Source organism: Rhinatrema bivittatum, chromosome 11 (assembly GCF_901001135.1).
Source record: "Rhinatrema bivittatum chromosome 11, aRhiBiv1.1, whole genome shotgun sequence".
Classification (NCBI taxonomy): domain Eukaryota; kingdom Metazoa; phylum Chordata; class Amphibia; order Gymnophiona; family Rhinatrematidae; genus Rhinatrema; species Rhinatrema bivittatum.
In genome coordinates, this window is record NC_042625.1 from 90879155 (window position 1) to 90900835 (window position 21681).

At 44.4% G+C, this 21681-nt stretch overlaps 1 protein-coding gene across 15 annotated transcripts in view; it reads right to left on the bottom strand.

Moving 5' to 3' along the window:
* SRRM1 (serine and arginine repetitive matrix 1) overlaps positions 1–21681 on the bottom strand; it is a 118657-nt gene that overhangs the window by 85464 nt on the left and 11512 nt on the right. For 9 of the 15 annotated variants that reach the window (XR_003859197.1, XR_003859196.1, XM_029619832.1 and 6 more), the window contains exons 3-5: positions 20977–21099; positions 18424–18594; positions 8689–8769 (exon numbers count right to left, since the gene is read on the bottom strand). Coding sequence is in view for 13 of the 15 variants with exons in the window: in XM_029619832.1 (XP_029475692.1) it covers positions 8689–8769; positions 18424–18594; positions 20977–21099 (375 nt within the window). In the remaining 2 variants the exon portion in view is untranslated. Of the gene's footprint in view, positions 1–8688; positions 8770–18423; positions 19428–19594; positions 20684–20976; positions 21100–21681 lie in introns of those variants that run through there. The other 6 variants (XM_029619838.1, XM_029619831.1, XM_029619834.1 and 3 more) reach the window with 5 other exon arrangements.

A 21681-nucleotide genomic window follows, 5' to 3' on the forward strand; every position in this document is an offset into this window, starting at 1 on the left:
GAACATATAGATCGGCATAGTTTAATGGAACAAAGCTAAAGGAAATTTGATTCTTACCTGCTAATTTTCATTCTTGTAGTCCCGCAGATCAATCCAGACTCCTGGGTTTTACCTCCCTGCCAGCAGATGGAGACAGAAAATTTTACTGACAGTGCTACATAACCTAGTGTGCCTCCTGCAGTCTCTCAGTATTGACTTGTACCCAAGTCAAGATAACCACACTAAAAAAAAAAAAAAAAAATTTAACAGCTAACGCCCCAACAAACCAGTTGATGGGGATACCGTAATTCAGTGGAAAACTCCATCCCAGAAGTTAACGCTAATAAAAAGTGTGACAAGCGTGCAGAACTACTAACTCTCCTACCCTCACTGGGCGGGTCTCTGGACTAATCTGCGGTACTACAGAAACAAAAATTAGCAGGTTAGAATCAATTTTCCTTTCCCTGTATGGACACAGATCAGTCTAGACTCCTGGGATGTACCTAAGCACCCCTAAATCGTGTGCGGCCTGGAGAGTCCCACTCACAGAACTCTCTCAAAGTCCATGGGAGCTGGAGCCCCGACATCGAAGTGACAGTGTCTGGCGAAAGTGTACAGCAACACCCAAGAAGTTGCTCCGCAAAACTTCTGTGGAGATACCTGCTGAGCCTCAGCCCAAGAGGCCGCCTGAGAACATCTCGGGTGAGCCATCAAAACCTCAGGCACCAAACAATCTCTAGTTATATACATTGAACCAATCACCTGATCTGAACTACAAAACTCATTAGTAACATTCAAATAGCTCCTCAATGAATGCCTCGCATCCAAAAGCCTTCGTTCTCTTGCCTAATGTGTGTAGGAATCCAATTCTGGAAAGAAAGGGCATGAAGTTCCACAATCCAATTAAGAAGGAACGTCAAAATCAGCTTAGTCAGAGAAGAGGGCGCCATATGTAATGTCACCCCCGCCTGAAACATACAGAAACTGATCTAGACACGATAATGCTTGAAGCTCCGAAATCCTCCTGGATGAACAAATAGCCACCTGGATGAACAAATAGCTTGAAGCTCCAAAATCCTCCTGGATGAACAAATAGCCACCACAAAAACCACCTTTAAGGTTGCCCTTCTCAGTGGTTTAAACGGAGCCACAGACATTCCTATAAGAACCAGATTAAGGTTCCAAGAGGGACAGATTTTTCGCACCAGAGGATGCAAATTCTTTTCTCCCCAAAGAAAAAGCAGTACACCTGGATGCGCAGACACAGGATATCCCTGTACTGTACCCCGAAGACAGCCCAAGGCTATCTGCACTCGCAGAATTAAAGGCCAGATCTTTGACCAAACTCTCTTGCAGAAAAGTCAAAATATGCAACACCGTAGCCTGAACTGGCTGCACTCTGAACGGTACAGCAGGACCAAAAAAGACCACCCTCCAAATCCTTACCTATGCTGTGGAAGGCCTTATGGCCTACAATAAGGCAGTAATCACCTCAAACTTATCCCTCTGTCTCAGCCGACCCAAGTGCATTAGCTACTGGGGGACAAACCAAAAGGCAGAAGATCTTTTGCCCAGCAGGAGCCAAGGAGGCAAGACATATAGCAACTAGTTATCCAGCCAGATCTGGATGAAACCGTCGATTATCAGGGACCACAGATCTCTTCAGTGACCGAAGAATTGAGGAAGCTTCGCATTATGAGATGCAGCCAGCATGTCGACCGACGGGTGGCCCCAATAATCTACTATCAGTTGAAATACTTTGGCCGACAATCCCCACTCTCTGGATCCAGACTCTCTCGCTTAGAAAGTTTGCTCTGATGTTGTCTTTTCCTGCAATGTGGGAGGCTGAGATCATCTGTAGATATGCTTCCACCCACTCCAGCAGGAAATCCCTCTCCTGTGACACTTGATGTAGTTTACCATAGTCACGTTGTCTGACATCACGCTGACCGCCTGGCCCTGTGGCTGAACTGTAAACACACCAATCTGAGTGCCCAGGCGATTGATGTTCCAAAGGGCCTCTTCTGTCCACTGTCCCTGGACTGTCGGCTCCCCAGCCCCAGAGGCTCGCATCTGTTGTGAGAACCAGCCAGCCCGGGGAGGACAGGGACATACCCCTGTTCAGATGAGCTTCCTGTAACCACCACAGGAGGTGACCGCAGACTCCCATCAGTGGAGATGAACTGAATAGACTTGCTACTGTGGGTTCCAACATAACAGACTGCGCTGAAGAGGATGCACGTGCGCCCTTGCCCACGGCACTAATTCCAGAGTTCCATTCAGACATCATCCAACAAGGCATTGATCTGTGCAGTCTGGGTAAACAAGCATCAGGGTAACTTGCTTGATATGGCAGTTACTACCCTTAACCGTTAAGCCTTATGCTCACCTTTGATGCAACTCCAACATTACTCTGCATCAATGGCAGGGGGTGGCAGAAAATTTGAATCAAACAATTACCAACAAGGGTCCTGAACATGGTGGTCGGTGAAACAGCTAAGTATGGGAAAATAAGTGTGGGAGCTTGCTGGGCAGACTGGATGGGCCTATTGGTCTTTTTCTACTGTCATTTCTATGTTACCATCAACCCGAGAACTAGCTCCACACCATTGGGTGTACCAGATTCACTAGGTGATATACCAGGTATATCAACTTCTGTATTCATGTGGATTGAAGAAAGACTTTGCCCTGTATGGTGTCGAACTGGACTCCCAGATACAAGGTCTGGGAAAGGCTTCAGTCTGCTCTTGGTGAGGTTTACTACCCAGTCGAGTTCCTGTAACAGAGAGATCACCCTGTTGGTTACCAGGAGGCTCTCTTCCACAGACTTGGCCCAGATCAGACGAATCATCGAAGTATGGGTGCACCAGAATCCCTTCTTTTCTTAACGCTGCCACCACGACCACCATGATTCTTGGAGAAGGTTCTGGGGGCGGTGGCTAAGCCAAAGGGTAACACCCGAAACTGATAATGGCGATCCGGCACACACAGTGTAGAAAATTGTGTTCCTGCCAGATTGGAATATATAGGTAGGCCTTGGACAGATCCAGGGAAGTTGGGAACTCTCCCGGTTGTACGGCCAATATCATAGAGCTTAAGGTTTCTGTGTAAAAATGAGTTACTCGCAAGTGACAGTTGATGTTCTTGAGGTCAGGATGGGGCGAAAGGAAACTTCCTTCTTGGGTACAACAATATAAATGGAAATCATTGTGACTACTGTGCTCACCCTGAGGAGTCTTAGAAGTGTAATCTCCACTGCCTGCTTCTTGTGCTGGGAGTGGAAAGGAGACATCATGAATATGTCCCGATGAGTGCTGTGGAATTCCAGTGCATATCCTTCTCATATGACTTCCAGTGTGTTTCCGCCCATTCCATAAGGAGATCTATCTCCTGTTATACTTGTGGGCTCTTGCTTTCACCCTGGTGGTTGATGTAGGCTACCATTGTTGCATTGTCTGACATTACACGGACCGCTTGACCCTGGAGTGTGCGGCTGAACTGTAGACATGCCGATCGGACTGCCAGGGCTTCCAGGCGGTTGATGTTCCAGAGTGATTCTTCCTTGGTCTAACGCCCCTGGGCTGCCGGCTCCTGACAAGTGAGCTCCCCAGCCCCGGAGGCTCGCGTCTGTCGTGAGAACCAGCGGCGGAGACAGGGTTACACCCTTGCCTAGGTGAGCTTCCTGCAGCTACCACTGGAGCAGAGAACATACTTCCATCAGTAGGTGGAGGCGAATCCAGTATTCTTGAGACAATGGGTTCCAATGTGACAGCAGGGAGCACTGAAGAGGTCGCATATGTGCCCTCGCCCACGGTACTACCTCCAGGGTTGATGCCAAACAGAGGATCTGAAGATAGCTCCACACTGGGTATATCATATTTGTCAACTGACGCACTTGGGAAATCAACTACCTTATCCGTGTGGACGGGAAGACCTTGCTCTGCTTGGTGATGAACCACACTCTCAGATAAATTCCAAGGACTGGGAGGGTTTGTGACAGCTTTTGTCCATGTTTAGAACCTAACAGAGTTCCTAAAGCAAGAAGGTCACCCTGCTGGTCACCTAAAGACTCTCTTCCATGGACTTTGACCGGATTAGTCATCCAAGCACGAGTGTAACCAGGATTCCCTCTTTTCTCAGTGCAGCCGCTACGACCACCATAATCTTGGAAAATGTTTTGGGGGCAGTGGCCAGGCCAAAGGGCAGAGCCAGGAACCGATAATGGCAGCCCAGTACCGCAAAGCATAGGAAATTATGTTCTTGCCGGATTGGAAACTGAAGGTAGGCCTCAGAAAGGTCCAGGGAGGTTAAGAACGCTCCCAGGTGCACGACCATCACCACGAAGCACAGAGTTTCCATGTGGAAATTACTCACTCATAGATGTTGGTTGAGACTCTTGAGGACCAGGATAGGGCGAAAGAAACTGTCCGTATCTGCTAGGAGACGGATAGATACTGAGGAGCTGAGGTCACTGAGGGGTATATCTAGGGTGACAGCTTTGAAATCTGACTCAGTCTCCCATCTGCTAGCAGAGGAACACATAACCCACTGGTCCTGAGTTCATCTGGCTACAATCTAGGAAAACCCTCCTTCTTGGGCACGATGAAATAAATGGAATAATGTCCCTTATTTTCCTGGGGCACACGTTCAGGAATTATAGCCCTCAACCTGATGAGCCTTACCAAGGTGTACTCCACTGCCTGCTTGTGCTGGGAGTGGCAAGGAGACATCATGAAAATGTCCCAAGGAGTGTTGCAAAATTCCAGCACGTATCCTTCTCGTATGACATCCAGCACCTATTTGTCTGAAGTAATCTCAACACATCGCTGCTAGAAGAGAGACCGTCGACCCCCTATTTCCTCGTTCCGAGGGCGAGTTGGCAAAACTTCATTGGGAGGGGTTCTTGATGAACTTGAACCTGTCCCTTTCTTGGGCTGTCGACTCCAAAAGGACCGAGACCTCTGAAATGTCAAGTTTCTGTAGGGAGTCCCTGGATTGACCCTTCATGGGCGAGGGGTGCTGCAACTGCTCTCATCTTCTGGTAGCCAGGGTACTGGAGATGCACCCCATTTACTGGCCAGATTTTCCAATTCGCAGCCATAGATGTCTTTTGGCTGCTACCACAGAGGCCACTCCTCTGTCCGAGGTACGGAGTAGGTCAGAGCCTGTGTCAGTTAAAAAGGCAACGGTAGGTTCCATAACCTCTCTGGAATTCGCCCCCAAGTCATCCACCTCCCAAGTGAGGAGCAGGCATGAACAAGCTACCAGGGGACAAGAAGCAAAATCTGTAAGGGCATTGCTATTGCATCAAAGCCTTGTTTAAGGATGGACTCCGCCTATCGTGCACAACCTTCAAGGCCACTCCTCCCTCCACTGGGAAGTCAAGAGACACCCATCAAAATTAGCTTCAGACACCACCCACTCCAAATCTATCAAATCCTGCCCTGCCTGGTGTAATGACGACCATTAAGGGGTCTTCCTCTGCGGTAGAGTCCCCCTCCTTGTCCTCATCAATACACCAGGTACAAAGTGACTGAAAGATTACAACTTGTCCCTCTGAAAGAGAAAGAATATTGAAAAATCTCCCCCCACCCCCTTTTCAGGGGGGTCATTCTCCTTCCTCCAATTCCCTTTCACTATTGCCCTGTGACAGCTCTTAAAGCCATCCAAGGAATCTTCTGAAGAAGAAAAATCTTTTCCACCAGATTTTTTTCACACTACCCTGGGTCCTCTTTCTGCCTCGAGAATCTGAGGAATCCAAAGCCAGATTGAAGAAGCATCCTGCCACATTCAAAAGGCCTACAAGCTCTTTAAAAAATTCTCTAGGGATAGCTATCTATTGCAAGAAAGCATTCTCTGCTTTGCTGCTACTGAAACAGCAGCAGTTGTAGGAGCTGCTCTGGACCTAAGAGGAGGTCAGAGTTCCCCCTTCACTACCGTTCTGATGTGCAATGGCCGCCGATGAATCCTCCAAAAACTGCAGCCCGGAGAATTATTAGTTTCTCTTCCCACTGTGTGAAATTCCCGCTTGAAGTCTCCTTTAGCTTTTGCACACTCATAGCACAACTTATGGCCACCCTCCCCCTTCCCTTAGGTTGCAGGCAGAGCAGATAGCGGTCTTTCCTCACACTCAACACCGTTTCTAAGCTTCCCTACCTTTTCCAGCCTGGCCTCTCCGAACCCCCCCCCCCAAAAAAAAGTCAGCAACTCACCCAGGCCATTCAAAATCAGTCCCCATCTCCCAAGTCTGGCTCCTCTCTCTGCTGTAATTCTGACCGCTAAGCCAGACAGATCTTCCATTTTGTGTTTTTTTTTCATTCACGCTTCATTGCCAGTCACAGTAAAAGCACACCAGGGTCTTAAGTGATAGACAGTTGGATTTTACAGAAACAAGGGTGGGGGTATAATTTGTGGCAATAAGATAAGGAAGGTATGCTGCCAGCCCCCCGGTCCTGGATCACTCCACTAATGGAGGGAGCCCAAGGCTCTCCCCTCAGAAGCTGACATCGGAAGAATTTTTTTTTTTTTAAATTGGAAGCCCAGGTATCTCACTCAACTGAAGAAAAGAGAACAAGTCTTTAACCTTATGCGCCTTAATTGCCTTTTCCTATTCAGCCTAGCAAGCTGCAGTCCACCGCACAAGATGCTTGTCAGACAAAGAATGCTGGCAGGCTGGTGCAGGCACAGATGCTCATAAGGAGTGACATCAGAAAGCCTGTTCATCTTTGTCTCCATCTGCTGGTCGGGGTACACAACCAATTTAGTCTTGCCTGGATTGATCTGACTGAATAAAGAGGAAGTTCTGGTTTACTCAAGTCTGAGGAAAAAAATGAATCAGGACTGAAATACGCAAACTGTTACAAGCACATAGACCACTTCAGTGAAGATAAACATGCCAATCTTAAATATTTTTATAGTTAACATGCTAACTACCTCTCACCGTTAACAAGATCAGTTATCTCCCCTTGACAACAATAAAGCTATTCTAGGTTGGTTTAGGAAAATCTCAAATTGATATATTTGTACTACAATGTAAACACTTTACAGCCTTATAAAAATTCACATACAGAAGGTTGGGGTTTTTGATTTTTTTTTTTTTAAACAAACATAGCCCACAAAACCATACAGCAACTACCGTGATGTGTCGACATGGTTAGTGAAGTTTTTCCTGTAGACAGCAAAACAAACTGCCACGCTTGATGGGCAACGTCACTCACTAGTGCCCTCTGTCTTTTTCCAAGCTGTACAAATTTCTCTGGGAGGAGGAAGAGGGGATTATGTGGCTGCTTGTTTTGCTGTCCATGGAGAACACCTGTTACAGATGAGCAACTTCGCTTTCTCCGTGGACAAGCACAACAACCTACCATACAGGATAGGAATCCCCAGCTGAGGGTTGCTCTTAAATAGTTTTACTTCTGATTGGTTTCTTGCAATCCAGTTTGTATTTTACGGGAAGTTTGGTTTGATTATTTTAAAACTTTTTTTTTTTTTTTTTTTTTTTAAACAGCACTGCATGTCCAAATACACTATCTTTACCCGAGTCCTTATCCAGACAGTAATGCTGTGACAAACCAGTGCAGTCACATGTTAGACCAGACTAAAAGGACAGGACAATTAGGGTCCCCAGTAGATAGGAGGCGCTCCAATGGAAAGCCTATGGGGAACCCAGTGCCTGAAGAAGAAAAAAAACCTAAACCAGAGGATGATAAAAGAAGGAAGAACAAGAACCATGGGGCTGATGGGAAAGGTAGTCTGGTAAGCTCTGGCAAGGAACCACTAGCTATTACAGAGAGCTGTGCCGGTGATTGGGAAACACAGCTAGAGCTAATTAAGAAGCTGTTACTGCAATGCCTTACCTCTACCTGCTGAGTGAAGAGTCTGAGAAAATAAAACCGCACTGAGCTTTTTTTTTTTTTTTATACAACCAACTTGCTGTAGCCAAAGGTGTTAACTAAATCATCCAGAGCCTTAGAACTCTGTAAAGAAAAAAAAAAAAAAAAGTAAATTTAAAGAAATTGAAAAATCAGGACAGCAGGTTCTGTCAACCCTTCTGCTGAGAGTCAGAGAAAATACTGAAGGATCGCAGGTAGCACACCAGGTTAAGATGGGTGCCTTTTCAGTTTTTTTCTCTGACTCCCTCTGCTGGAAGGGAGACACAACCCAGCGGTCTGGACTGATCCTGGTACGTACAGGGAACTACCCTTACAGTGGAAGAAGGTGGAGAGTCAGGAGAGGTAACTTGCCCAGGAGCAGCAGTGCTCTGGCTACTCATCAGTTACACAGGAGCTACAAGAGGTACGTAGGGAAGTAGGCTCTAGGGTGGGAGTGGCCAGCTCCAGTCCTCGACAGCCACAAACAGGCCAGGTTTGCAGGATATCCACCATGGAGGTAGTGCATATTCACTGTGGATATCCTGAAAACCAGGCCTATCTGAGGCTCTCGACTGAAGCTGGCCTTTCCCTGGAGTCCACTGGGGACTGGTGCTTACGGTTATTACCCAAATGCTGTAGAGTAAACCTGGTGCTGGAAAGCTGGAAATGTGAAGTGATCGCTGGCACTTAGAATAACGTGGCTTTTCACTGCAAAGAGCGGTCTCCGAGCAGGGATCCCACAAACTGTCAGCAGCTGCGCAGTGACCTCTGACACGGCTGTGTAAATGTATATATAGTTGATCATGTATCAGCTTTGCGGATATCTTAGATTACTAACAGATTGCGATGGGTCATCGATGCGGCCACGGCTCCAACCTGATACGCTTTCACTTTGAGTGGTACTTCCAAACCCACGGTCCTACGATAAGAGACACTGCGTTAACCATCTGGATAACGTCTGATTTGACAGCTGAACCTTTTTAAGCTGGGTCGACTTCATGAGTGTTTGAGTTCTGCCCAAGTAGAAATTTATTGGCACCTGTTAGAATGTACGATATCCTACATTTACTTAGTCTATGTGCCTATTTGTAAACCGTTGCGATGGTATATAACTTAGCGACGGTATAGAAAAGCTTTTAAATAAAATAAAAATAAAATAAATAAACAGAAGGGCTCTTCTGCGGTCTAGGGTAGATAACATGTGCTCACAGTTGTGATATGTGGCTTAGGAAATAAAAGTTGGTGTTACTGTGATATTACTTTAGGTAGAAAGTTTGGGTGCATTCTGGGGAGTACTCTGTTTTTTAATATATCAAATATAGGTTACTAAGGCCTGTAACAATCTTCCTGCTGATGTGATTACTATTAGAAAAAACATTTTCCATGCCAGGAACTTCCATTTCCGATGATGCCAATTATTCGTATGGTGGCTACGTAAGCTACACGAAGACAGTATTTATGTCCCATTGAGGTGCTGATTACTTTATGGAGGTTTAAGGTTGAACAGACCTTTTATAAACCTAGCTGTTAAAATTTATAACCCACTGATCTAGCATTCTCAGCAAGCAAATGCATACATAGTACATAGCCACCAAACAAAGCAGTCACAATATTACTGCTTGCTGCGAAACTGAATGTCACTGTTATAAGCCTCCATTGTGCTCAAAAGAAAATTGTTCCTGTAGTACCACGGATCAGTCCAGACTCCTGGGTTTTGCCTCCCCACCAGCAGATGGAGACAGAAGTTTGACCGACTCTGCCCTATATTCTGAGGTGCCACCTGCAGTCCGTCAGTATTTATATGTATCAAAGCAGAACTAATAAACCATCAGAACAATTTTAACAGCCCCATAGGAAAATTTTGGGGAAAGAAACCGGTAGTTAACCTGCTCACTGACATGACAAACAGAACCCCTGAGCATATAAAAAAGTCTAAGTAATTCTGCACAAAAAGTCTTCTTAAAGTGGACTAGCGGACTCAAACAACGAATATTGGAAAGAAACGGGTGGAACTCTGGACTGAACCGTGGTACTACAGGAATGAAAATTAGCAGCTAAGACCCAGTTTTCTTTCCCTGTACGTACCCGGATCAGTCTAGACTCCTGGGATGTATCAGAGCTCTCCTAAGTTAGGGTGAGACCCTGAGAATCCCACTCGGATCACAGCTTCCCCAAAACCTCTAGAGTCTGGGGCTTGGACATCCAACCGGTAATGCCTCGCAAAAGGTGTGCAACAACGTCCATGTAGCTGTCCTACAAATCTCCTGTGGCGACACTTGTTGAAATTCCACCCACGAAGTTGTCTGCAAACGGGTGGAATGTGCTCGAAGCCCAACCGGGAGCCTTCGGCCTTGAAGCAGATACATCGAAGCAATAGCCTCTTTCAACCAGCGAGCACCCGTAACCCTGAACGCCTTGTGTGCCCCTGGTTGCGTCCACTCCACAACACAAATAGATGATCCAACATTCGGAAGCTATTAGTAACCTCCAAATAATGCAAGAGAATGCGACGCACATCCAGCTTTCTCAGATATCTCAACTTGGGATCTGTACAATCTAAGCCCGGAAAGGACGGGAGCTCCACCGACTAATTCAAATGAAGAGAGGATACCACTTTCGGGAGAAAGGATGGAACCGTTCGTAATGAAAATTCCATATCCGAAATCCTCAAAGAAGGGTTCCCTGCAGGATAACCCTTGAAGCTCAGACACTCGATGAGCTGAGGAAATAGCCACCAGAAAAACGGTCTTCAACGTAAGATCCTTTAGCGTGGCACTCTTCATTGGTTCAAAAGGCGCCCCACACAGAGCCTTGAGTACCAGGTTCAAACTCCACGATGGACAAGGGTGCCTGACTGGCGGACGTAAATGCTTAGTGCCTCAGAGAAAACAAGCGGTATCCGGATGCGCAGCCAACTGTGCTCCACCAACCTTACCGAGGAAACAACCGAGAACTGCCACCTGCATACGCAAAGAACTGCATGAAAAGCCCTTCGTGAGACCCGCCTGCAAGAAGGACAAAATATGCGAAATTTAGGCAGCAATAGGAACTACCCCCTGATCTATACACCATAATTCAAAAATTCCCCAAACCCCAACATAAGACAGGGAAGTAGAGGGCTTCCTAGACCGCAAGAGGGTAGCCACCACTGCATCTGAGTAGCCCTTGCTCTTTAAATGCTGCCTTTCAAAAGCCATTCCGTTGGACAAAAGCTATCTGCCTCTTCTAGACAAATGGGCCCCTGCCGAAGGTTTGAGAGGTCTCTCAGCCGGAGGGGTCCGTCCACCACGAGGTTGACCAAATCCGCAAACCATGGACGCCGCGGCCACTCCGTAACTACCAAAATCACCTCCAATGGATGAGATTCTATGCACTGCAGCACACTGCAGATTAGAGGCCATGGCGGAAATACGTACAGAAACACATTCTGTGGCCAGGCTAGAACTAGGGCATCCACTCCCTCCGCTCCTGTCTCGCAGCAACGACTGACGAAATGAGGAACCTTGGCATTGTGACACATCACCATGAGGTCCATGCTGGGTCTGGACCACCTTTTGCAGATGAGATTGAATGCCTCTGGAGAGAGTTCCCACTCCCCGGGATCAAGCCAGTTGCGACTGAGGAAGTCAGCCTGAACATTGTCGACCCCTGCAACGTGAGAGGCCGCCAGGCTGACTAAGTGTTGTTCCACCCAGAGTATCAACTGCTGTACGTCGCTCGCCACTGGTCGACTCCTGGTTCCCCCTTGCCAATTGATGTAGGCTACTGTGGTTGCATTGTCGGACAAAATTCTGATTGACTTCCCTTGCAGTCTCGACTGCAGAGCTAATGTGATCACTCTGGTCTCCAAATGATTGATCGACCACTGAGATTCCTCCTTCAACCACTGGCCCTGTACAGACTTGTCCTGACACACTGCTCCCCAGCCAGAGAGATTGGCATCTGTAGTGACCACCGTCCAATCGGGAACTTCCAGGAGCACCCCGTGGCTCACATTGACAGAGTTGAGTCACCAGTCTAGACTGGAACAAGCAGAGTCTGCAAGAGGCAGAGGGAGATGAAATTACTCCGATACCGGACTCCAACGGGAAAGCAACACTGACTGCAGAGGCCTCATATGAGCAAAGGCCCAAGGGACCAACTCGAGGATGGACGCCATTGATCCAAGGACCTGCAAATAATCCCAGACTTTGGGAGGATGCTTGTCCAATAAATTCTGAACCTGCTCCTGCAGTTTGGTAATGCGTTCCCCCGTCAGAAAAACCCGGTCCAGCTGTGTATCGAACCGGGCCCCTAGAAATTCCAAGGACTGAGAAGGAATCAGGTGACTCTTGGCAAAGTTTATCACTCATCCGAATGATTCCAATAAATGAACCACCCAACGAAGCGCCGCGTGGCATAGCACTTCTGACTTTACCCGAATTAGCCAGTCGCCTAAATAAGGAAGAACAAAGCAACCTTCCTTCCGCAGCTGTGCTGCTATGACGACTATCAGCTTGGTAAAGGTCTTGGGTGCCGTAGCGAGGCCGAACGGCAGGGCACAAAACTGGAAATGTCCCAGGATGGCGAACCTCAAACTTCTGGTGGTCAGACCGGATGCCGATGTGCAGGTATGCTTCCGTGAGATCCAGAGACGCCAAGAACTCTCCCTTTCACACCGATGCAATGACCGATCTCAAAATTTCCTTGCGAAACCATGGAATAGGGAGGCGTCCGTTTACTCTTCAAGTCGAGAATGGGCCGGAAGGTTCCCTCTTTCTTGGCCACCACGAAGTAAAATGGAGTAAAGGCCCTTGCGCTGTTCCACTAAGGGAACCAGTACAATTGCCCTGAGGTCGAGGAGCCGCTGTAATGTGTCCTTTACCACCCAGCGCTTCTCGACATACAAGCATGGGGAGACGAGAAACCGATCTGGGAGGCGCTGTGCAAAATCTAATGCACAACCTTGTCTTATCACAGGGAGGGTCCACTGATCAGAAGTCAGAGTGGACCATTCCTTATAAAATTGAGACAATCTGCTTCCCACCACTGGAGCCGAGGAATGGACCGGCCTCACATCATTGGGAGGACTTGAGTCCACCAGAGGACTGCTGAGCCCCTGGTCTGCCGAAGCGCCGGCCTCGAAAGGACTGGGACCAGGACTGTTGCCTTCCCGATGGCTGTCGAAAGGAAGATCCAGAAGACTGGGACGAACGGAACCTCCGATTCCCCCGGAAGCGAGAGAGCCAAAACCGCGCCCCTCGTCTTTGGCCGATCCTCAGGTAGACTGTGTACCTTGTTCTCAACCAAGGATTGAATCATGTGCTCCAGGTCTTTCCCAAAAAGCAGTTTTCCTTTAAAAGGCAAAGAGCCCAATTGAGCCTTCGAGGACACATCCACAGACCAATTTCTCAACCAGAGAGGTCTTCGGGCCGAAACCGCTGAAACCATAGACCTGGCCGAAGTACGCAAAAGGTCATAAAGAGTATCTGCACTATAAGCAACCGCCGCTTCGAGGCATCCCGCTTGTACCACTTCCTCCTCTGTTAGGACAGTGCTATTTTATAGGTGCTGAACCCAGCACAGGCCTGCTCTCAAGGAGAAACTACTGCACATGGCAGCTCTGACACCAAGCATCAACACCTCAAAAATCTTTTTGAGCTGCACCTCCAATTTCCGATCTTGGAAATCCTTGAAAGCTGTCGCCCCCATCACAGGGATCGTGGTCTTTTTCATGACAGCCATTACCGCCGCATCTACCTTCGGAACACGGAGCAGGTCCAACGCCTCCTCTGATAAGGGATACAACTTGTCCACAGCCTTACTGACTTTCAGACCCAGGTCAGGAGTGTCCCACTCTCGGAACAAAGTCCGTAATGGAGATATGAAAAGGGAACAACTTGGTCGGACCACACAGGCCCAACATGACCGGATCCACCAAACCCATCCGAGAATCCTCCGGAGGGGTTTCAATGCCCAGCTCCTCCAGAATGGCAGGAATTAAGGGACCAACTCATACCTGCAAAAAAGGTGGACCACCATAGGGTCATCTCCTTCCACAATTTGTGGACCCCCAGGATCGGTGGGTAGATCTTGGTCCTTGTCCGGCTGTTTCTCCTGAGATGCCCCGCTAGGTTCTGGGGCGCCCTGTTCCGAATCTTCGGATGATGAATCCTCCCACGGACAAGTCCATAGCCCTCTCTTGGCTTTCGGATCCCCTGCTGCCTTTGTTGCTCAAGACCTCTTGCCCTTATGGCTACCTAGACCACTGGGCTCCTGGTCCACACACCCTCCAGAGTGCTTCCGAGCTGCCCTCCTGGCTTTAAAGGCTTTATGTAGTAACACAAATTCAGAAGAAAAGGAATCAGAGGAGAACCTCTTTTTTTTTTGTAGGATTTGCACCTCCACCATCTGCTGGAGACAGAAATACTGACAGACTGTAGGTGGCACCTCAGGGTATAGGGCAGAGTCGGTCAAACTTCTGTCTCCATATGCTGGTGGGAAGGCAAAATCCAGGAGTCTGGACTGATCCAGGTACGTACAGGGAAATGTATTTACATGTTTTATATACTGTCGTCCCAAAAGATCAAAATGATTTACAGTTACAGTATTAATATTCATGATCTGATCATACACTGTGTGTCCACATTCAACTGCTAATTCAACACCACCACAAGTACATATTCTTGTTCATACTTATACATATTCTAGAATATCAAGGTAGCTACCATATAATTTAATTTAGATCATGGTGATGCTTTTCTAGTACTCTGATGGAACTGGTCAGTCCAGAGTCCATGAGATAAAGCATTTATCGGAGTATTTTAGAAGTTGGATACATGGAAGGTTGTTCTCCTTAATGTGTGCACCATTTGAAATTATACGATCTTTTTCTAGATGCGAGCAGAATTTAATTTACTCTTCCTGGCAACTGAGTTTTGATTATGTTGCTTTCAATATCTATGCTGTTAATGCCAGAGACAGATGCAGGACCAAGCTCAGAACTGTTGGTAACTTTATAGGGGTATCTGCTGCTAGCCTGATTTAACCACACAAACCAACAGGGCTAACAGGATCATTTTTTCCTTGTCCTGTCTCAACTTTAGAATGGTTTTTGCTAGTAGTATGTCTTCATTCCATAGAATTAGAAAGGCATCCTGCGCTACTATATCTTGTGATGGTCTTTTCGAACCATACAGTGATAGTTTGTGATTGAGTAGAGATATGAATAGGTTTATTCCAGCTATTATGTTGTTCTTCCCTGGAAGGTATATTGCTGAGATAAGTCTTGTCCAGATCCATAGCACCATGGACTCTTTGCAGAGCTGGTAGAAACCAGTTACTCCCCCATTTATTAAAAAAAAACGTAACCACTTGATTGTTCTGCTTTTCAACTACAATGCAAATGTCTTTAAAAGCACTGAATAATGCTCTCATTTTTAGAAGACCGATATGAAGCATGGCTTCTTCTTGCAACCATTTACCTTGTGCACAGATTATTGAAATGTGTTCCCCCATCCATGATGTGATGCAGCTTTTGTTTCTATAGTTTGTATAGTTGGTCTTTAGCTGCTCTTTAGAAACCATTGCGCTTGTCTCATTTTCAATCGTGATAATGCGTTACATGTAGTATTGAAGCCATGTGTTCTAATAGTCTCATGAACTTGGTTAACATTTCCTCAATTTTCTCTCCTGTGCTTGGCTGACATTGAAAGATATGCTTTCGCTTTTATCATTCAACTGTGAATCTACGAACTCCAGATGCCGCTCCCGTCTGCATATAGATTTTTTATAATTATCTAGGAATCCGAGGTAGTGCACTGTTGATATAAGTAGGTTTGTGTTTTCTATTCTGGTGACACCCTTTCTATTCTGGTGACACCCTTTCATTAATAGTCTCATGAACTTGGTTAACATTTCCTCAATTTTCTCTCCTGTGCTTGGCTGACATTGAAAGATATGCTTTCGCTTTTATCATTCAACTGTGAATCTACGAACTCCAGATGCCGCTCCAGTCTGCATATAGATTTTTTATAATTATCTAGGAATCCGAGGTAGTGCACTGTTGATATAAGTAGGTTTGTGTTTTCTATTCAGGCTTCATAGGATGGAGTTGACATTAGCCAACTAAGTATGGGCTGCTACAACTGCTAGGCATTTGGAGACTACTGCAAGTCCAAAACTTAGCACTCTGTATTGGTAATGTCTGTCTTCCAAGGTAAAAAAAAAAATTATTTTACAGCCAAGGATATTAGCCACTCCCTTTTTTGTAGGAGTTTTAATACAGCTATTGAATTCATTTTGAACTTTCTATTTTTTAGAAAGATGGTCAATTTCCAAGATCTAATAAGATCACTTGTTTTTTTGTTTTTTTTTTAAATTAAATTAAGAAATATTTTGAATAGAATCCCATTCTTCTTTGCGATTTGGGAACAAGTTGAACTGCTTGAATGAAGAAGTGATTGCAACTCCTTCTGTAACATGTAGAGCTGTTCTTTTGAGCTTTGCTGGCAAACTGTTGGGTTTGGCGACAGCAAACTTTTAAGATTTAGAAAGCATCCTTTATTATTTTCAAAACCCATTTGTCTTATTTAACTTCAGTGATGCTTGAAAAATTGTAGTCTTGACTTACTTCTATCTCCAGAAATGGGTTTTGTTGGTGGATTGGACTGGAGTCAAAAGAACAGTAGAGCTCTGTGGAAGCTTTTGCTATGTCTCTGTTGGGATCTGCGATTTTGTCGTGTTTGAGGCCGCTGATCTTGTGACTATGGCTGGTGTTGCTGCTGTAGGAGGATTGGGCATTGCCTGCAACAGTAGTAGATGTTATGCTGTCTCCTTTGGGAATAGTAATATTGCCTCTTGAAGGTTTTTTGCTTGAATCTTCTCGGTGTTGTGCATTCTTGGTGAGAAGATGAGACTGTAGAGGTATATTTTGATTTTTTTTAATTGCTTCTACACTTTCCTTCACCTTATCCCCAAATAAAGTATCTCCTGCACAAGGTATATCTATCTGCCACTTTGTGGATATCATCTGAGACCGGATGCCTTTGGCCATGCTAGCCTGCTTGCTGCTGCAGATAAGACTCCTTCACTATAACTACAAGGGTAAATTGACCATGTTTTGCCATGATTTTGCTGAAAGATTGTTGTTTTTCTGGCAAATTTTTAGAGTGAACATGGAGGTTTTAAAAGTTATTAAAAAGATATTTCATTCTGATCTGGTGCTCAGCAGTCCTTGCTTGCAAGATTGTTTCCCTAGAGGGGAATCAAGAGGGTGTTGTACCTTCTCATGCCCTTGGCATTCTTTATTCTATACTTTACATCAATGTTTTGGCTATTGGAGATCTAGAGAAAGGTGTTTTCTAGATTTTAGTTTGGGCGTTCATTAATGTGTCATATATTGGTTGCATTTTGAATTGTTTTAGTGGCTGGATGAATCTTAGCATACCTTGTAAATCAATTATCTTCTGAATCCTACTCTAAACTGAATGGCAATACCTCTGACATCTTTTGTAGAAAATATGGGTATGTGGAGTCTGGTAGTATTAAACTCCTGGGTTATTCTGGTGTTCAGTCCAAAAGATATTTGGGCACAGTATATCTGATTCTACTATAATGGATTCATGTGAACTGCATAACATGTCAGAGAATTTGCATATATGAAGCCATTTCAGATTTGTGTTGCTCTTCTCTCTATTCACAATATGAGGATGGAAGCTTTAATTGTAGATGCTTCTGCCACTTCTCCAATATGGGGTGAGTTGAAGATTTTTGTTGAGTAGGCACCTGTTTCATGTATGTGTTTAGGAAGGTGTTCCCATAACCTCTGTACAAGCGCGTGACATTCTTGTAAAAGGCTGCTGTAGAAGAATTTCAGAACATTAAATTTTTGACAACTCCTTTTGGTGTAGGAAGTGAAAACATACTGCATGATGTTTCTGCATGCTTCCTTCCCAAATAAGCTCTGAGTAAGAGCTCTCTAATGAAGGTGTCTCTGCGCCAGTGGTTCCCTGGTGCGTTCTTTCAGTGACTCTTGGCTCAGATTCTGTATTTTCCCTCTTGCGGTGACAGTTCTTGGCTCCAACTTGGTTCGGTACTGTACCTCTTTGGAATAGCTGCTCTTGTATTTTTTCGGTGCCGTAGACAACTCTCAACTTACCTAGCCTGGAGTTGTTTTAAGTCTTTTCTGATGAACTTGGGTGCTATATGATACAAGAGTTCTCTGAAAATTAGCAGCCTTGGGGACATTTGTCCACTGGGCCATAGCTTGAAGAGCCATAATCTGGACCCAGGCATGTAAGACAAAGGGTATGTAGATCTAGATCTAGTTATGGACACTGTGTCCACGCTAATAGACCGAGGAGACTCTAACGCGGGCATGCTGGCACAGGAAAGCCCACTGCATGCTCAGAAAGCTAAATTGAACTTTCTGGTGTTTGAGAGAAAGACTAACTCACTCACTCTCGGAATACGTCGCCTACCTTGTGCTTATCTACGGAGAAACAATGCTACCACAATCTCAAAACGTTGTATGCTCAACGCATCTCAGCTGTTTTTATTTAAAGCCGTACTAACATGCAAAGAAGCCACCTACCTGTCTCTGCTTTATTTCCTCTTTCTTTAGCTCTAGAAAAGCAGAAGGAATTCCAGCAATGTTTTCCTGTGCACTTAAGAGCAGGGGCCACAGCTCTCCCATAAATTCTCTGGCATTTTTCCCATTTAAGAAACCAGTCAAGTTAATCTGCATCATTTTGGAGTCTGGATTCTGTAAAGAGAGAACAAAAGACATACAGGTTACTTGGAACACAAAGGTCCTTAAGGTTTTAAGATAAATTTAGTTTCAAAAATATCTACCACAATGACTAGAATATACACAAATGCTATCTTAAAAGTTTCCTCCGTGATTTCAGTAGCACAGCTCTAGCAAGAAAACTATCTCCACCTCTTATCTTACAGTAAAATCAGTGGCCTGTTAATCCTTTGTGGATTTCATAACTACTTGTTGGACTGTGCAGCTGCTACACAAATGACCGAGGGCCCAAAATTTGAATAGGGGCCATATAAAACTACTTAAAATCTTTTGCAAATATGATCTCCAAAAGCCTTAAAAGATAAAAATGTGGATCTTGCTTACTTCAAAAACAGACCAAAGCCATATAAAATTCTCTACCACTGCAAAAGTAGCTGAAGTATTTGCTGAGGTACAAAACCAAAGAATTTTGCATGCATTTGAGTAGTCACCAAAACACAAGATAGAAGATGTCAAGACTGCACTCACTACTACATGGTAAGATAGTTACCACACAGAACTGTAGACCACCATTATGTATTTTCCACAAAGGGTTAAGAGGTCAAAGTCTCGTAAAGGAAGTAGGCTTTTAAATTTTAAGGGGTTTTTTTTTTTCCAAGCAACAAGATCCAGACAAGCACAGCGCAACAGTACAAAGTACAGATTCCAGGTGTCTTCTGTTTCTTCATGGACCCTTGGGAGGGGGGTTTGGAATCGCCAAGTCCCCTGTAGAGAAAGATGTTCCCTTGGCTTGCTTCCGACTCCCTACTGCAACTCAACCACCTTGAGTTTAATGTTATATCATTTATCTAAATTGTAAAAGACGAACAAGCAATAATGAGTACACAACCACAAAGAAAAACTTTGTTCTAAATCAAATGTTCAAAGTTTTAAATCTCATGCTCTGTATACAGGGAAAACGAAATCACTTAAAATGGACTAATACACAAGCCACTAAAGACAGTCTCATACGAACCTTAGCTTTTATTCAACTCATTCCAGAAAGATATGTCCTCCCCCGACCCCAGTTGCATATCCTGCTTATAAGAGGCAAGAGGGCCCCCAGAAGAATTTTCTGTTTACTAAAATATATTTTCAAAAAAAGTAACATTTGAAATAGTTTCCTTTGAAAAGTATTCCTAAGAAGATTGAACTCCAAGCAAACTATACAGGACAATACTAGCATGGACACTATCTAGCCAATTAGTGTAATTCACCTCACTTGGGCTGCAGTGGTAAAGACAAATGACTATTCCTTTAAAGCAGCAGCACCAAGTAGAGTCCTCAAAATAAGTTGGTTATTTTCTTTGACTTTTTTTTTTTTTTTTTTTTTTTTTTTACACACAATTTTTTATTATTTTTATTTTTTTTTTTTTTTTAAGTAAAACGTTGAGCGCTATGCCACATCTTTTCTTCCAAGTTCTGATTATTCAGGCATTGCAAGGACAAGCATGGCACCTGCAAGAGGTTCTGCCAAGAACTGGTACAGACTCATGCTGATTTACTTGGCTTTATGATGTGGTTCGTGGTTCAACAGGAGATGTTCACATACTATTGATTCAGGAATAGATACAAAACACTTAAGAGATTTTGTTTGTTTTTTTCAACAGTCCATCGATTTATAGCAACAATAAAAATAAATGGATTTTGGGAGTACTGCTGCTTTAAAAAAAAAAAAGTATAATTTACTCTGAATAAGCTACACAGACCAATTCTAATATTATTTAAACTACATTAGATATAATCCCCACCAAAAATTATTCTGAACAGTCTAACTTAACCACAGTACTATGTTCTACGGTAAGATCTTCCACTTCAGATCTCTAGTGCTTCACACAACTTGGTCTATAATAGTTATCCCCAGAGCAGTGTAAAGCTTTGCCTGAGTGCTCATTGCTGGAATTTTGTTTTGTTTGGCCACTTTACACAACTCACCTCCAAAACACACACTGCATCATCAAGAGTGTTGGGTCAGAGCGACATTGGACACGCACTCTGCTGTGACCTAATAAGGTGATGGTGCTATACTTCAGACGCAAGGAATAACTTCCATTTTGGTTCAGGCCTTTTAAATCATAAATCACATCATCATTAGAAAATTGCTGTCAAAGTAACTTAGCATGTAACAGCAAAATTAAAACAGTAAGTTTGAATTTTTTTTTCACCTGCGTAGCTTGCAAACTATCACCTTCACTAAACTTCCATCCTTAACAGTTTACAAAGTGAATTTATGCTGACAATGTATTGCAAATTTAAACCCTCCTTACTGTATCATGTGTTCATACAGAAATTCACATTTTTGAACAAAATAGTTTTAACAATGTCATACATTTAGATTCATTATCTTCTCTGTATTACCTTCACTTCTAACTGATTGAAGATAAACTCAATCACAACATCATCCTCGAAACCCAAAATTTCTGTAACTCGTTTTGTTATCCATGGTTTGATCACTTCCAAGTTTACTTTTCCCATATCTACCTGTTTACAAAAGTTACAAACTTATGTTAATGGACAGATTACTTTAACCAAGTGATATACATAACTTAAGTATCGTAATATTTCTGTGTACTATTTTCATTCAATGCCACATGCACATTTATGAGAAGTTAGTAAGGGGAGAGTACTTCTTTCTGATAAAGTAGAATAAATGTTTAATTAAATTCAACTACAGAAGGATTTTAATTACAGATGAGTGGCAGTCCTTTTTTTCTCTTTTAATAAAGTGCTGTTTCAATAACTTGCTTGATCTGCATTAGGCAATTATACTAGAAAAAAAACCCTTGATTGTAATAAAACTTTTTTTTGTGTTTTTTTTTTAAGCTAGGGGACCACAGGTTCTGCCACCTTCATCTGCTGGAGACAAATACTGAAGGGACGCAGGTGGCACACCGTGTTAAGAGGGGGTGCCCTTCACGTTTTTCCTCTGTCTCCATCAGCTAGAAAGGAGGCATAACCCAGCAGTCTGGACTGATCTGGGTGCTTTAGAAAATTCAGACCTGTTCTTCTTAAAAGGTAAAGGAAAATTGGTTCTTACCTGCTAATTTTCGTTCCTGTAGTACC